The sequence below is a fragment of the Ursus arctos genome, unplaced genomic scaffold (assembly GCF_023065955.2).
Source record: "Ursus arctos isolate Adak ecotype North America unplaced genomic scaffold, UrsArc2.0 scaffold_31, whole genome shotgun sequence".
NCBI lineage: Eukaryota > Metazoa > Chordata > Mammalia > Carnivora > Ursidae > Ursus > Ursus arctos.
Window position 1 is genome coordinate 21,341,062 of NW_026622997.1, and position 17,948 is coordinate 21,359,009.

Below are 17,948 nucleotides of genomic sequence, written 5' to 3' on the forward strand. Positions count from 1 at the left end.
AATTTAAGACATTAAAACAAGAGACAAGAGCATGGATTTATTATTTTTATTGACAAGGTTTATAAGAACAAATTAAATATTTAAAATCAAAGGCCAATTCTAAGGTCTCATTTAGTTGTTTACTCCATTCATTTGTATTTATCCAGAAACAAGTCAAACCTGTTAAAATACCCAACAATCAATCAACACATACCATTTTTATGTATTTCCACGGATGGATTTTTAAACACTCAATTGGTTTATCAAAGGCCTAATTCTCTCATTAAGTAGCACTGTTTTATTTTAAAATTCAGAGATTCAATAAACTGATTAAGACAATTTAAAAGATAAAACAGTCTCATTCAGTAGTGGTCTGTATATTGATCACCTAGAATCCTGATTGGCCAAAATTTAAAACCCAAAAGCCCTGATTCCACAAATAAACTTCTTTAACGTTAAAAATAAGTCTTTTATCACTTTTGAGAAATATTTTGTCAGAGATACCCACTATTGCCTGCACATTAACTTCTAGCATTATACTCGGTACATTTATCATAATTATAAAGGTGGCCCGGTTTCCTGTAAATATCAGCATTTTATATGGGCAAAAGCAGTTAATAAAAATCAGTTCATTTATTATAAGCCAAATGTGCTTGTACTTCATCCCACCCTGTCCCCAAATTTTGAAGTTCTGATGTACTGATTTGGTTGATCCTTAATATAAAATGTATCTACAGACACTTGCAGAGTTAACACTAAAACTACAAATTGATGACACTTCTGAGGCAAAGCAGAGAACGATCTGTTCCTTCAGTGTTTTCTCCACTGAATTTTGACTTTCACTGCTCCGTCATACCATCTGGCCGAACACTGACATTTCATAGTTTATAACTGTAAAGATACCTACCCAGAGGAGTTTAAAAATTGATCTGCACAAAAGAAATAAAAAAACTTTATATACAACAAATTTGTTTTTAAAAATACAAAAATAACATCTGTCACTTTTGTCATGCTGACAATTTGACATATATACACATGCAGCAGAAAATTTTCAATTTAATCTCAATAGCTGAAGCCTGTATTTTTAATATGAACACACTGCCACTGACAGGTGTATATCCAAAATATTTCATGTAGTAAATACTGCCATAGTCTCTGCATGTATAAATGTCAGTAATAGTTTGTTCTACTTGATTAAAAGTATATCTGAAACAAGCGAATACTAAGCGCGCTTAAAACTACAACAGTTCGAGAATCTACGATCTCCTATGAAGAAATCCAAAATGTACAAAATACAACTATAAAAGCAAGGAAGTTACTGCCATGCAAAATTTTAAACTAAAAACTGCATAGAAATGCAATTTAAAACAACAAACTCAAATTTACTTAACACTCAAGATAAAAAGATCAGCAATAAGTTCTACCAACACAATGCTTGCAGGGATTTAGAAAAGGAAATACATTCTCTTTGCTGGTATAATGGTATAAATCAGATCTTTACATCCACGGGACAAGTCATGTGTCTCCTCTGCCTCAAGAAATCAGCTGCAATGAGAGAAACAACATTTTCCTATACCCAATACATTAGGAACACAAAAATCATACCCCCCCCCCCTTTTAAACTTCTGTTTTACACCACTGTGACCTTGGGAAATCTGTTGGGACCCATATCAAACTCTGGCTACTGCTGGTCTTCTGCCTCTGGTGGACAACAGTTATGCTCAAGTGGTTGTGAGTGTCTGTGACGTGCCTGGCTGCCCACGTGGGTACATGGCGAGCCTGAGGTCGGGTCTATCACTACTGTTCTGACTGTATTTTTAAGCTTTACAATGGGAGAGAGAAAATATTTTCCCCATCTATTCTGAGAAAATTTGAGGGTCAAATGTGATATATTTAGTGAAATGAATATTTTGAAAAAAATGCAGTATTTGATATACATCATTCCTTTGTCTTCAATGTTCAAAATGACCAAAACTGATCAAAAGGTAGATATATTTACCTCTTTAACAGTTGTTTTTATGAAATCTTTTCTTTCAGTTAAATCATAAGCAGGATAATTTTCATATACCTATAGTGAAAATGAAAAAGGTTAAAAGTAGATTTAGAAATCCAGTGCTATTCTTTATACCTTTGGATAAAGAAGAAATGGATGCCACATACGAACAGCTGCACGTGCGCGCAAATGTTCTCGCTCACCAGACAACTGCACTGAGCAGACAATAAACTAGCACGCGAACATTCTCTCTGTCGTATACGCTGCTGGGAATATCAGCTGAGGTAATAGACGCGGGCGAGGCAAACACCTACACAGAGATCTTAGGTAAGGGGACCAAGCTCTTTACACTGGCAGGTTATCTGTCAGATGTTTCCTAGAGACTTCCTTACGCTGCTTTGTTACGTCCTCCAACACTACTGAGGCTCCCCAACGTGAACTCTGATGAGCTTCAGCCTCCACTCCACCACCCTATCCCCTCCCCTAAGTGACATGTCCGAGACCCGGGTGGTCTCAGGAGTCCCTCTCTTTTGTCAACTCGCTCCCCGCTGCCTGACTTCGCGATGACGCCTGGGCTGACTCCATCGGCACCCGCAGGCTTCACTCCTGAGGTGCAGTGAAGGTAAGCAAGCTGCTTCAGTACAGGGCCAGACAGTAAATGGTTTCAGCTTTTCCAGGAGCACAGTTTCTGTCACAAGCACTCAACTACGCCATTGTCGTGTGATAGCGGCCACAGACAACGCTGGAATGAATGGATGTGGTTGTTGTCACATTAAACTATTTACGAAAACAGATGGGAAGATAGATTTGGCCCACAGGCTGCAGTCTGCCAGTTCCTACGAATAGAGTCAGTCATTCACATCACTCCAGTTGTTCGCCCTTGTTCTTTCTCTGCAAAACTCTAACCCTGAACTGGTCTAACTACCAGCTTTTCTATACAAAGGACTGGTCCTAGGATGCCTGGTGGCTCAGTCGATTAAGCATCTGCCTTCAGCTCAGGCAGCTCAGGAACCCCAAGTCAGGCTCCCCGCTTCTCCCTTTGCCCCTCACCTCGCTTGTCCTCTCTCTCAAATAAATCAATAAAATCTTTTAAAAAAATTAAAGACTAAAAGACTGGTCCCATTTCAAGTTCATGGTATCCAATGCCAGAGTCTCACCAGCAATCCCTCCAAGTATCTCACCAGGTCCTCCTTCACTCCTGTCAATGGCATCTTCATCCCTCCCCCCCTTGTGCTCTTGGGCCAAGAAGCCACTATTATGCATTCCTTCAACTTTCGGACATACCTCTTCCCCTCCACCTTATTCTGTCTGGATCCATCAATACTCCCCACGTCCTTACCTCTGCGTGGACCGTTTCCGTAACTCTCCCCAGGCCATCCCAGCACTGTCTCCAAGCCTAACATATGCATGTGCTTTCTTTCCCCAACCTGCTTAAAAACTTTCATCAGCTTGTATTCCACACCCCCCCATTTAGCTACTATTTCCCTTCTAAAGCAAGCTGCTTAAAACAGCAGCTTTTTATTTACTTTCATCACCATTCATTCTCAATCCAAGGGTAAATAATCCTTGCATTCACCATCCTCAAAACTGCTCTTATTACGTGACTCCTACTTCCTGAGTCCAAAAAACCCCCTCAAGTCCTTCTCACCTGACCTCTCCATGTTGTTAATATCTCCTTAAAAAATTACATAAGCGTATTTATAAAAGTCGAAGGCACAGAACTCGTCTCTCTCCACTCTGCCCTTGTCCCTCCCCCCAGAGGAAACCAGTTATCAGTTCGCTGTGTATTCTTCCAGACCTTTAAAAACGAGTTTTTACACAAACACATAAATGTACCAATGTGAATATTGTTTTTCTGTATTTACATAGATGGGGTAATATTCTATATGTTTTAAAAAGTTGACAATACCTGGAAGGTTCTTCCATGTTCTTTTGAACTGCTACAGAAAATTCCAAAAGTACAAACATACCAGTTTAAACATTTCCCTATCGATGGCCAGTTAGGTTCTGAGTTTTCAATATTAACAGACATGCTGAACGTTACTGTGATCATTTTGTGCAGACGTGACTACGTCTTTAGCATAGAGACCTAGAAATGGAATTGCTAGGTTAAAGGGCATTTTGCGATTTACATTTTAAGATACTACTTAATTGTTCTCCAAAGTTGTTACAACTTTAAGCGTGAGTACATCTCCCTATACCCTTGCCAAGCATGAAAACTGCTAATCTTTATAAAGATTTTGTCAAGCTAATGAGCAAAAATATTTCCACTTTTACCTTTCAGTACGGAAAGTGTGTTTTCAAGTTTACAGGGCATTTCTATTCCCCCCCACCCCCTCAGCTGTTTTCCACAGCCCTCGCCCACTGTCTCATGGAAGGGCATGACCTTTTCTTAACTGGCCCTGCCCTTCCCCTTCTGGAAACTGTCTCCTCTGTCTTGGCTTTGATAGCACTTATCTCTCTACGGTTTTTTATATTTTGTAGAAATCACTTCTCGACTCTAATGTGAATGGTCTCCAGGACTCTCTGTCCTTTGCTTTCCTCTATCTTCTTGCCTGGGCCACCTTCTTTAGGCTTCTGGATTTAACTCCCAGCAGTAGCCCAGTCTGGCTTTCTCTCCTACCTTGGCAGAATTACAGTGGCCACAGCTTCTCTCACTTGGATGTTCCAAGCACCTCATGTCATAATGTCTAGAACGAAACTCATCTTTTTCTCAGAGTACTCTTTGCTCTGCTCCCCAGATGATTGATGCAGCCACACCCTAACACCCACAGCTGAGTAAGGTCTGGCCAGGCTCTCTCGATTTCTGACTTGGATTATGGCCGCCATGAAAACTTGATTATGACAAACTTGGGTTTCTTGCCTCTTAATTCCATTCTTTGTTCTTTCTCAATGTGTCTGGGATGACTCTTAAAAATCGGGTTGTGTCAGCCCCTGCTGATCAGCCCTCACTATCCCATTGAGCCTCCCAATTCTCCCATTAGTTTCAGGGAAAAAACTAAACTCTGCAACACAGCATACAAGAGTTCTACAAAACTTCTTTTCTTCCCTAACTCCTGCGAAGACTTCCTTCCAACTCTTTTTTTTTTTTTTTTTTTTTAAGATTTTATTTATTTATTTGACAGAGATAGAGACAGCCCGCGAGAGAGGGAACACAAGCAGGGGGAGTGGGAGAGGAAGAAGCAGGCTCATAGTGGAGGAGCCTGATGTGGGGCTCGATCCCATAACGCCGGGATCACGCCCTGAGCCGAAGGCAGACGCTTAACCACTGTGCCACCCAGGCGCCCCCAACTCTATTCTTCTGCCAAATTAAGCCAATTACTATTCCTTGTGGTCACTGTCCTATTTCACACGCACGTGTCCATGTCGCTCAGCTGTATGGCACAGCTGATGCTCTAGGCTCTCTTCCCTCTTCCCAGGCCCAGGCATGCGCAGCTCCTTCTGTGGTGGTGTGGCACGTTCTGCACTCTTCCAGCCCAGCCCCCACCAACCGTCCCCAGTGCACTGCAACAGCCGTCTCCTATCTCACCTAACAGTAAGTCCCCAACAGCCAAACAACGGATTCCCCAGCTTTACCCCCAAATCTATCCCAGTGCCTGGTCCACAGCAGAGGCTCAGTGAATGCTGAATGAATAAACAAAATAATCAAGGTCTTAAAAAAATATAGAATATTTCACCTTTAGTACATTTGAAATTTTAATTTGGTTTTACCATGAGAAACTAGATTCTAAACTCTCCCAATTTTGATCTAGAGTATGGAATCTCTATGGAATCGATTCAAGACTAGGTCATTTTATTTTCTGAGTATCAGAAAAACTTCACAGAAGTCTGAGCTAAAAACCTGATCTATACCATCTTGTAATAATAACCCTGAAAATAAGGTGGTCCATGAGATTCTCTTTTTGAAAATACTGATTTAAGTAATCTTAATCTCTACACCCAACATGGAGCTTGAACTCACGACCCCGAGGATCAAGAGTCACAGGCTCCTCCAACTGAGCCAGCCAGGTGCCCCGAGATTCTGCTCGTTTAAACTAACATAATCTAAGGATGCATCAATAAAAGTAGTTTCCAGATCATGAAAAGAAAGTTTTCTCTGCAGTGTAGAATGTATCACTTTAGCTTTGTTTACTGTACACATCCTACTGTTATAGAGGAAGCAGCCTCACTAGGGCAGAGACTTGGACTGACTGACTGCAGCACCCCAGCACCTGTAAGAACATGTAACAGTTCAGCAGACAGTTATGCAGTGAACGCATGCACATAAGAATCTTGCTTTGAACTGAGGGCTGAGTGGACGAATTTTTCACATAAAAGCAAAATGATCCAAGTATCTGTCCAATTACCTCCTTGCAAATCTGCTTCATCGTGACTTCCTCCAAGTTAGCACTGGCCAGTAATTTCTTCACTGTCTCCTTTAACTCTTCATCTGTAGGAGGTTTCTTTAATTTTTTAATTAAAGGTTCATCATCTGAACTATCCTCAGATTCACTTTCTAAAAGTAAGATAAGCATTCATTAGATTCTCAAAGAGGTATCAGGAAAAACGATACATCACCACTCTATAAATTAGGTATACAACATGCATTAACATTTTTGTCAATTTTGAAAAATTACAACTATAAAAACCTGGTATACCACTTCCCCCCAGCCAATTTTCTTTGCAGTTTATCTATTTTTCACACACACTTCAAAACTGTTAGAGCATATGAGTTCTACCTTTAGAGTTGCCGAAAATGTGTCGTTTCTAACATACCTTTTTTGGAACTGTTTTGATTCTTCTTGGTGGTGCTGCTATCTGCCTTCTTAACATTAGCACTTTTTACAGTTTTCTTACTTTTAGAAGTGGCTTTCTGTTTAGGTTTTTCTCTTTTAGATGTCTTTTTTGGTGGCTGGTGGAAAGGAAAGCAAAGAACATATATTGATGAGATTAATTTCATTCCTCTATTCCTCTGTACCTCTCAAGAATATTAGAGAAAATTAATGTATTTAGCATCACCAAATGATAAATTATTACTAGTTACCAATTTCTGAGATAACCAATATCCCCAACAAACTTCACTTTATCCCAACACAAAACTAGTCACGAGAAGAATCAAACACTAATATAAGATGCCCAAATTCATTACACACTATAGACAGAAAACTTTATATGCACTGCCTTACTTTCATCTTAAAAAATGCCTCTAGAATATAGGTGATATTAATATTTTTCTATTGTCTCTCCCAGCTAGAATGGAAGTTCCATGAGGACCAGGATTTTTTTTTAACACTCTAAGTTCACTGATGTATCCCTAACTCCTAAAATAGTGCACCAAGCACAGCAGTTGCTCAGTAACTATTTCTGAACATACGAAGAGACTAAGGCTTGAGAGGTATTTTGTTCACAGCCACATAACAAAATACACAAGTGAGGTTCAAATAGATCTGACTCCAGAACCTGTTTTCTTAAACACTGACTCATAGCTGATTAAACAAAAGCGAAGTATATAAACGCAGATAGATTAAAATGACAAAATTATAATTTTTACTTTGTCCCAACCAGGGTCTTTGAAATTAGGGAACATTAATTCATTTAACTAATTTTCCCAAAGTAGAAGCATCTTGTATATAAGCAAATAGCTCAAAATAACCTAAAATCTCATCCTAACACACCAAAAATACTGCAAATCTGACAGAATGTCTCTCCAAATGTTTTACACTTTAATTTCTGATTATAATTCCCTTTTTTAAAAAAAAAGATGGATATTGGTCTGAACTTACTCTTAAAATTAAAGTATATAGACCAATCTGTTCCAGGGGTAAAGGAGGCTGAGGCTCTAAGTGTGGTTCGGAAGTATCTCTTTCCACTTGCCACGCTGCCATCGCTATGTAGTCACAGCAGGCCACCAGCAGCAGCCTGTCCCGCCGCAGTAATGTACTGCTGGCGGGGAGCTGGCTAACCGAGCTAGTTTAACTGCCACTAAAAAATGCATTTGAGAGGTGGCAAGGGGCTGAAACGTTTTCTAAAAGTAAAGTATATGAGCTCTACCTATGCGTTATTATTGAGAGGCAATTTTTACTTATTTCCTAATTCTTGGAGGTGTTCCAAATAGTGGGGGGTGCTGGACAGGTTATTCTCTGTGACTAACTTGAACTAAGTTTTATTAGGTATCCACCTAATTCATAAGAACCACACTAAGCTCTAAAAGGGAATCCTAAAATTTCCCAAGTTCTGTTGTATATTTAATATGTAGAATAATCACTATTATGTATCACATTTTAGTCAAAGTTTAATAAAATCTGGATCTGTAGGTGATTAACATACTTTACAAGAAAGTAAGAAAGGGTTGGGGAGGGTGAGCAAGGGATAGCAACACCGTAAGCATTATTACTTGATCCCACCCAGATTAGATAATTAGAATCACACACTTAAAACACTTCCAGAGCCTTTTAAGGCCAGGGTATACAGCTGTCATTAAAATTTCAGAGGGTGCACAATATGGCACCATTTTAAAACCTGCAAATCGGGAGTAGTACTAGGTTGACAAAGTATAAAAATTCACAGTGATAAAGGATAATCAAAGCCATCTCCACAAGATATCACACTGGACAAACACAACTAAAACGATGCTTCTTTCTATATCCCCCATCATCATCTAGCAGGGATAGTGTTCCCCAGTTTTTTAAGTGAACAACTAGCCTATTAAGTTAAGAGAAACACTGTAAACACACGGTCACAAGCACTATAGAAACCTAACAGGTAAGAGTGTGGGCTCTGGAGCTAGCTGCCTGGTTTCAGATTCTGGCCCCAGTTCCCTCATTTACAAAATGAGGGAAATGTGATAGTACTTAATGATTTTATGGGGGAGTAAACGCATTCGTGGAAACTACTTTTAATGGTGCCAGGCTCATAGGAAATGGTTAATGAATATTAGTTATTGTAATAACTAATAATTATGAGTGCTTCCTTTTGTAAAGGAATTCTTTCATTAAACACATGTAGTAACTTGGAAGTTTTAAAGTCTTCTTTAAAAAAGCAAGGCACATATAAAGAATAGATACACAGAACAAGAGCAGGAAGATAGGCTCAAGGACACCTGTGTTAACTAACCATGATGATTCTGCTTATTTCATTACTTTCTGGTAGATAGTACTGGACCTACAAACATCCACCCCTGTAATAATAAACCATGTTGTTTATACCGGATCTCACTCATCTTTGGTAACCAGTTACAAGTTATTCTGTGACAAATGAAAGGCAGGAATTCAGAAAAGTGAGAAATGTTAGCATGGAGCAGCAGGGAGAACGGAGTAGTAAAATAATCTCTACAGAACCGCATATCTTCAGGTTTCATCTTGAGCAGAGAGGCAATCAGAGTAACTCGCATTAGCCTTGCGGATGTAAAGAATCACCTCAGCTTCCCTAATGGTATGTCTTAGATATGTACAGGAGGAGGTCACTCTGAAAATGGGGCATCCCAAAGGACCTTGGTACTGGGACACAATAGACGATTTCTGGTAGGTAAGGTAAACGTGAATAATTGGTATTTTGGAGGTAAAGAGACCCAGGGAGAGCGGAGAAGGGGAGTGAAAGTGAGCCCACTTATACTCTACAGGAACTTTCAAATCCTCATTACCTTACTCCCCTCCTCTCCTTAGGAAAATCTCTCATGAGTCTAAATCCAGCCCACTAGTCTCCTCCTCTGAATCCTTCATTTTATCACCAACTGATTAATCTGTGGTCCCACAGTACTTGGCCTACAATTCATGTATCCCTACTTCATGTGAAGCAGTGAATAAGAATACAAGTTTGAGAGCCAGACTTCCTGGTTCAAATCCTGACTCCACTACTGACCACTTTTGTATTCGCAAACAAATCACTTACCTTCCCTGGGCCTGTTTCCTCATCTGTAAAATGGAGGTAAGAATACCAGACTTTGCTGAATTTAATACTTTTTTTCACATTTTCTCATCTCAGCAGTATCTGACTGGGGTACATTTTATAATTTACATTAAAATGATGCCTTATAGGCATCGGAGATTCGATGAACTGTGGCCATATCTGTAGAATTGTTTTGAGGATCAAATAAGTAAATAAATATAAGGTAACAGCAAAAACATGTAATGTATACAGCTTTATTAAACTAATTATTTACAGCCTGTTTTCCCACCCTATCACAAATTTTTTAAGAGTATATTTGACAATCTCCGTGAGAAAAGACACCTGACCGCGTTATTTAGCTCCATCCGTCCCCAGCAACCTTAAAAAATGTTTGGCATAAAGCAGCTATTTAAATATTTGTCATGTTCATATCATTTTTAGGATCTGGTTTACTTGTACTCTGAACCCAGGATGTGGTTAAAATGTAATTAAAAGGAAAAAGAAAAAGGCATCTCTATAGTACACTATCTTACATGAGCTAAATAAAAAAGCAAAGCAAAAAAAAAAAAAAAAAAAAAAAATCCAAAGACAAAACAGTTTATCTCAATACAAAGGAGGAAAATGTATCTGAGTAGCTGAGAACCAACGCCTTACAGATACTAAGAAGCAAGACCTCTGATTCGTAAGTTCAGTGTGCCTCCTACCATAGATTATTAGTTGCTTATAGAAATGACTAACGTACCTATGTATCTCTTTCAAGCCAGAGTTGAAATGACAGAAATAAGCCAGTGATATCATAACCTATTTAGGTTGTTAAAATTAACTTTTTCCATTACATACAAATGTTACCAATGATAACAAAGAATAAAAAAATGTTGGCAGAAAATGCAAAACAGCAACAGAGGATCACCAAACTCTGTATTAGGGCTCTCTGGCCTTTGCCGTCCAAATTTTGTAGGGGCCCCAGGATCATTTCTTTAGATTTTTTTTTTTAAAGCTAAGATGGGCCTTAGTGTAATCCAATTTTGTATAGTTTTCACCAAATTTCTCTTTCACTCTGATCTCTCCTGTTTATCCTTTAAAAGCTCAGACCAAATTGTTACCTCCTGTGAAGTTTCCTGTCTGGATCTTTGCTCCCCACATGTCCCTAGAAAGAGGTAAATACCCTTTATCTTCTGAGCCTCCACATTATCTTGTCCAAATCTCTTTTTTGGCTTTTAAGTTATACTCTACTTTTTTCCTGCTGATCTTTGACTTCTCCCTTTCTACCAACAACTGCTGAAGGCAGAGACCCTGTTTTATGTTTCTTGATCTCCAGTGCGTGGCTCAGAACCGGCACTTAGTAGTTGCTACATAATTATTTGGAAGATTGAGATGGGAAAAGATTCTTGGAAACTAGGTAACTGCTGAAGATCTATTCCAGCCCTGAGGTTCCCTGTCACCAGCACCACTCTGCTTGCTAGGAGAATGTGTTTGCTACTAACAGCAGCCAAACTTCTTGATTTTTTAATATAACTGTCTTCTGGCACAACTTACCTATACAGGTTGTACATATAAGAGAAGGAAAAGAGACCATTCGGTAAATCGTCAAGGGTGAGGCCTGGGAACCTATGTATTTTTTTAAAGCCCTGCGGCAGACTCACCCAGTTATAAATCTTCTAAGATGACAGATAAATTTATAGTCTGAATCTCTCACCAAGCTTTCTCTATAAAGTGCCAGAAGGTAATTACTTTAGGGTTTGCGGCCTACATGTGCTTACTGTTGCAATCTTCATTTTTTTAAACAAATACTGCAAAAAAGGAGAAAACCATCCTCAGCTTCTAGGTTGTACAAAAACAGGCCATAGGTTGGATCTGGTGTATAGGGCTACAGTTGCCAATTACTAGTCTAGATTATGAATTATTGGAACTATACAAGTTAAAGGCAGGAACTAAATAATTTAGTCAATAAAATAATTTAATTAATATATTTATGTCAACAGCTTTATGTGTTTTTATAATCAGAAGTGGATATATACTTATCTAAAACTATTGCTTAAAATCAAATTTGAATCTAAATCAGTAGTTCTATCTAGATAACTCTGAAGACAGAAGCATATGAACTAGCAGCTCTGGAAAGAGTAATATGGACAAGATATTAAAAAATATTAGTGTACACCTGAAAATAATGTGACATTTTGTCAACTGTACTTCAATACGAAAAAAATACATACATATATTTATTATATCCTTGAAGTGCAAAAATGAAGATATATCATCCTCCCTTGGAGTCAAGACTGACTTAGATATACGATGTGAAAGTACATGGCACGTAGTAGATTCTCAGTAAGCCTGCTCCTTGTATTTACCAGGAAATGCTTACTGAATGAGTGGTAACTCTCCCCAGGTAGACTGTTCTAGAAGCCAGGTCTCTTTTTCCCTTCTCAGCAAAATTCAGGTAGAATGAACCATCATTTTGAATAAACAAGAATGATGCATCTATTACTTATACAATGTCCAACCTCCTGAGTTCTCCAGAGTCCGGCTTCAGTGCACTCTGCTCTAGCTCACCTCTCACGGCTTGACTTCTGGACACATTGTCTAACCACAAACAAGTGTGTCTGTCAGAGGGGGACCCTGGACCTTCTTGCTCCCTGTCTCTGTCCACATGTCCAACTTTCTATTCCCAAGGTCAATTTCAACTGGTATTTCTATCACTTCTCTCCAAAGCTGTCCCTCAACGATAGGAATATTCTCTTTTGGAATCCTATATTAAGTATCATTCAAATGGCATTTGGGTAGAAAATATTTTCTGGAACCTCAACAGCACTTAGTATACTCTCAATGTACTGAACTGAATAATGTAAAAGTGATAACATGTGAAACCCCTACTTTAAAAATCTCTCAAAATATTTTGAAAATTTTACTAATTATAGCAAACCCATTATGTGGCATTACAAAGGAAAAATGTTGGAGGTATTCATGAGTTAACTAACATTTTGTTATTTAATCAAACAAGAGTCAAGACTTGAGTCTTTCATCAAAATATATGGGAAAAAATTAGGTGATTAAGTTTAGAAAAACTTAAGAAAAGGCTAGTTTCCAAATTGTCATGGGATTTATTAAGATTCTGGCTTGTTGTTTTTGAATCTGCTGTGAGTGGTTCAGTCAGAACCATCCAGTATTGTAGTAAGTTTTAATGCGAAACAGACAAAAGAGAAACAGACAAAAATTGACAGCTGCCATTAATTTCAGATAGTACCATGTACTGTGATCTAATTTTGTAAAAGATTAATAATAGAAATTTTTTTAAATTTGAAGAGGATTTTTTGTATCTCTGATAACCATGAAGGTATAGAATCAGAGGAACAACACAAGCAATTTTTGAAGGAAGGCAAAAAAAAAAAAAATCTTGGGAGAAAAGGCTTACCTATCTTTTATAGGCAGCAGGGCTCTTGAAGGAGGGTCTCCAAAAAAGACGCCTGTCACAGAGCCAGAATCCTGTCCTCACAGCAGAAAGGTTGTACTGGGTGAACAGATGAACAAAATAAAAATTAGCTTAAAATACACTGTTCTTTTAACAACTTGGCTGAGATAACTCAAGAATGCCAAGAGTAAAGAATGTGAAAGGCTCATTATATTTCACAGAAGATTATGAAAGCGAGTTTAAGTCTAAGATTTTATTATGGTGATTATTCAACTTTGCCTTCCAGCAAAAGAGTTTAATAATTTACATGGTTTTGTAAATCCTCTGATCAAATTATGAGATGGGAACGGGAGGGGGGATTCTTATTTTTTAGAACACAATTAAGGACTAACAAAACTTTTACATTCACCCTCCTACTACTATCAAATAATTCCCTGAATGGTCCAAATATGTTAAGTTTATCAAAAACTATAACTGGAAGTTTCTCTGATCTGGCCAACATTATAGGATGGCTCACTCAACATCTTTATTCGCCTTCCTCCACAGACACAAGAAAGCTACCACCTGGATCTTAACAGCTTCCCCTGCAGCTAGAGGTAGAGAGGTAATAAAGTTCTGGCCAAGGGAACATACCCGGAGATCTCTGATAAAAGGCATCCCTTCTGGGGGAAAAAAAACCGAAAACGTTACTAGAAGAAAGCCTTTCGCTCTTCTCTGGAGCAGGGATTCAATGCCTAAAGGTAACCCTCATCTTGTGATCATGAGGTGAAGTACCACATTTGCAGATGGTGGCTCTAGAATAAAGAAGGTATTCAAATTCTCGATACCTTTCTTGAGCTAATATACTGGCTCCAAATTGCCTGTCTGTGGATTTCTTGTCATGAAAGAAAAAAGAACTCGTGTTTTGGACATTACTAGTAAGGTTTTTAAGTATTTATAGTTGAAGACATTCCTGATGTATGGGAGCATTCAGATGAATTTTAAATTTCAGTTTGTTGTATACTTTTCTAACTATAAGAATGTTATAAAAACACTAAGAAAAACAGAAGAGTATTAGAATAAAATTTTAAAAAACTAAGTATGCTTTTAAGGGTCTAAGAGATTATCAGAACCGTTTTCTCCAAGGTAGGAAGCATGGCTTCTCTCTGTACTCTCCAGTACTTCTCTATGCCTAAGGTCTAACACCGTGGTCAATAACATACCTAAGCATGGTTTAATCTCACTGGTTCATTTCAGCAATCTTCTCCTAAAGATGCTAACCCAGTACAGGAACCAGATGATTTTCAGAATAAGTTTATAGAAAATAACTAAACCTGTCATTTTCCTATTCCCTCATTTTTAAGAAATTTTATCTACACTACAAATTCCTAATTCTAAAATGCTCTCCTCCTACTGCCCTAAGAAGAAGCAAATGTCCAAAAGCCAAGACGGTAAGTTTAAAACAGTTCTTTTATAAAGTCACTCCTGGAAAGAAAGAGCAACTTCTTATTGGAGTTACTTCTAAAGAAAAGGAGGATTTAAAACCACTGTGAACCACTCACTGCCTATCACAGAAACAGAGCTCCAGGTCCAGAGAACCTCCAACAAAATGTCTTAGCAATTATTGTCAGGCTTAAATATGACACATTTTCTTACAAAAGACTTAAAAAACCCTGACAATTATTTTTACTATGTGGTTTTCAGTGACTTTTAACCCTACATTTAAGAGATAATCAATTTACTTATAAATATCCTAGTCTTCTACACAGCTAAATAGGAAAATGAGCAGGTGAATGAGTAACATTCAACCTCAGGTAACTGGTCAATGGACAACTATAACTTAAACTGGATTTCTGCTTGAGAGTCCTGACTTAAGCAATATGATACAGATTATTTAGTCCAAAGCCCTCAATTTACAGAGGAAACCAAAGACAACATTAATCTACCTAACTTCATACTTACTGCAGGAATCTAAAATAAAATAAGAAAATATTAATCAGGGAGAAGTCTTATTTATAAAGGGAAAATCTGTCTCAGGAAATAACAGAATAAGTAATATTAACTTAGCAACCTTCTATGGAAAGAGTCAACAAAAAAATTCTATGTACAGGCAATTCACAACTTTTCCAATCAACCTGTAACTGTTCTTTACGGCCTCTTAGAAAAAGAGGTCCTTTCAAAGTAATAATCAAGTGCTGGGGCGCCTGGGTGGCGCAGTCGTTAAGCGTCTGCCTTCGGCTCAGGGCGTGACCCTGGCGGTACAGGATAGAGCCCCACATCAGGCTCCTCCACTGGGAGGCTGCTTCTTCCTCTCCCACTCCCCCTGCTTGTGTTCCCTCTCTCGCTGGCTGTCTCACTCTAATAAATAAATAAATAAATAAACAAATAAATAAATAAATAAATAAATCTTAAAAAAAAAAAAGTAATAATCAAAACAATGCCATTTATGAAGTCCCTAACAAAGTTACTACTTAACTGAGTCCTCAAAAAAATGGAATAAGGAAAAATAGTTACCATAGAAATACTGTTCCTCCTGCTAGTACTTACCTTTCATAGGAACAGAACCGGTAATAAAGTTTTTGAGAATAGTCCTAAATTTGAGATAGCCTTTAGAGCCATGAATAATAGACTTATCAGGAAAAGAAAAAAAAAGAAATATTTCTCAGTCCAGATTTTATTGGACTGTATTTTACGAAGTTCGTCAGTACTAGCCCAAATAGAAAAACCAAAGCAGAGAACAGAGAGTTATGATAAAGCATTTATGTTGTGTGACTTTATGTCTGTAAAAGCCTATTTGTGTTTTCCTTTTTCCTGCATGGATTTTCGCCATTTGACCTGGGTTTCTAGCAAACGATCCTTTCTTATGGTCCTGCAGAAAGGCTGTGATTTATAAGTGGGGCAGTTCCACCTGTGATCATTGTCCAGGAACCAATATGGTTACAAGTCAGAGGTCATCTATATTCACAGACTTCAAGTAATTCTACTTAGGACAATAATCTGGAAAGCAAATAAGAAAATGAGTATAAAATACCCTCACCTTTTAACATGCATCTTAGTAATGACAGGAAGATTGGATTTAGGAATATTACATATGATAAAAGGTTATCTTAATACTAATAGTAATAGCAGCTAATACTTACATAGTACTTGTGCCAAGCACTGCTCTAAGTGCTTTAAATAAAGTTACTGAAATCAGCCCCTTTGTTGAGGCTGGTACTGTTATCAACCCTATACTACATATAAGAAGCTGAGGTATAGGGTTTATAAGTAATCTGCACAAAGTCATACTCAAGGGTGCAGCTGGGATTTGTACCCAGATAGTTTCCAAAGCCCATGCCCATAATCACATTGCCTCTGGAAAAATTAGATGTTTATATTCTATGACAACTTTTCTTTAAATCTGCTTTTTAAAAGGTTTGAGGAAGCACAGTGACTACATGTAGTAATAACCCAAAAATCTGTTGAATGAGGATGGTTACTACTGCAAAATTGCTATTATTATAGATTCACATATAAACAAACATGTTTCCCTCTTGATGTCCTTAAAATCTATTCCATAAAAATTTTAGGGCTGAGATCACTCATCTTCCCTTGCTCCAAAAATATATTATGAAATACCTGCTAGATTTGTAATATCCTTTTGTAAATTACGAAGCATTTCATATTTAGCTTTATAGGAGTCTTTATAAAATCTGACATTAAAATAATCACGGATTTTAAGTACCTAAAAACAAATACACATATACAATCAGAGTTCATCACATCTTTTTCCTTCTAATCCAGTAGTTACCAACTGGAGGTGATCATCCCGCCCCAACCCCGAAGGACATTTGGCAATGTCTGGAGACAATCGGAGGTTTGGGGGGGAGGGGTGCTATTGTCCTCTAGTGGGCAAACATTCTAGAATGCACAAGACAGCCCTCCACAACAAAGAAACACCTTGGCCCAAAAAGTCAAGCCAATTAATCAAGTCCCTAAATAAGGAAGATGACCCAATTTACACAGCAAGTTCTGACCACTGAAGGAGACACCAAAACAAAGTTAAGACAGAGTCTACCAAAACACTATTAGCCATAATACGAAATCATCTCCTTGACTGAGGATATGTATCAAGGAGAGGGTAAAGCTAACTTTTTAAATGGTTCAGCAGCTCTCTTCTTCCTGAAGTTTCACTTGGGAAGCTAAATACTCTCAAAATTTTACAGATACGCCCAAGTAAAAGAAAATGGCAGGCATTCCTAAGTAATACAAAACCTGCCCACCCATCAAATAAACTTCAAACACGGTTCTTATTAAATAATCCCCAACAAGTTGAGAAAAACTGGGGTCCTTAAACCCCTTTTTTTGCATAAAACACAACAAAATGGCTGAAATCAATCCTAAAATATTAACAAAACAATTCTCAAACAATCTGCTTCTTTAGATTCCCGTTTAGTATATGCACTGCCTCCTTCCCATGTACCTACTCTGATCTTCAAGGTCCAGTTCAAATCCAGCCAACCTCATTCTTCCAACCCCAAGCTCTCACATGTCCATAAAACCAAAAGCTCCATAAGGGAAAGAAAAGATCTGTACTTATTTTTGTGTCTTAGGAATTAAAAAACAACCAATATGGTACCAACAGTTTCTAGAATCTGTTTTCTAGTTACACCTATCACATGACAGGAATATTTAATGCTCCCCACGGAAAGAAATGAGGAAAAAAAACCCATAAACACCCAACATTTT

The 17,948-nt window shown here is 38.0% G+C and overlaps 1 protein-coding gene and 1 long non-coding RNA gene across 2 annotated transcripts in view; both read right to left on the reverse strand.

Annotated features, from left to right (window-relative positions):
* Positions 1-32: 32 nt before the first annotated feature.
* The window catches only part of DEK (DEK proto-oncogene), a 29,320-nt gene continuing 11,404 nt past the window's right edge, over positions 33-17,948 (reverse strand). The window contains exons 8-11 of the mRNA XM_026511562.4: positions 6,728-6,863; positions 6,319-6,467; positions 1,979-2,047; positions 33-1,524 (exon numbers count right to left, since the gene is read on the reverse strand). Coding sequence (XP_026367347.2) covers positions 1,513-1,524; positions 1,979-2,047; positions 6,319-6,467; positions 6,728-6,863 — 366 coding nt within the window. The 3' untranslated portion in view covers positions 33-1,512. The remainder of the gene's footprint in view (positions 1,525-1,978; positions 2,048-6,318; positions 6,468-6,727; positions 6,864-17,948) is intronic.
* LOC130542240 (uncharacterized) lies at positions 6,870-17,944 on the reverse strand. The gene is made up of 3 exons (XR_008956657.1): positions 15,768-17,944; positions 13,245-13,340; positions 6,870-10,015 (listed from the first exon to the last, which is right to left on the reverse strand). It is a non-coding gene; the product is annotated as an uncharacterized LOC130542240 (long non-coding RNA).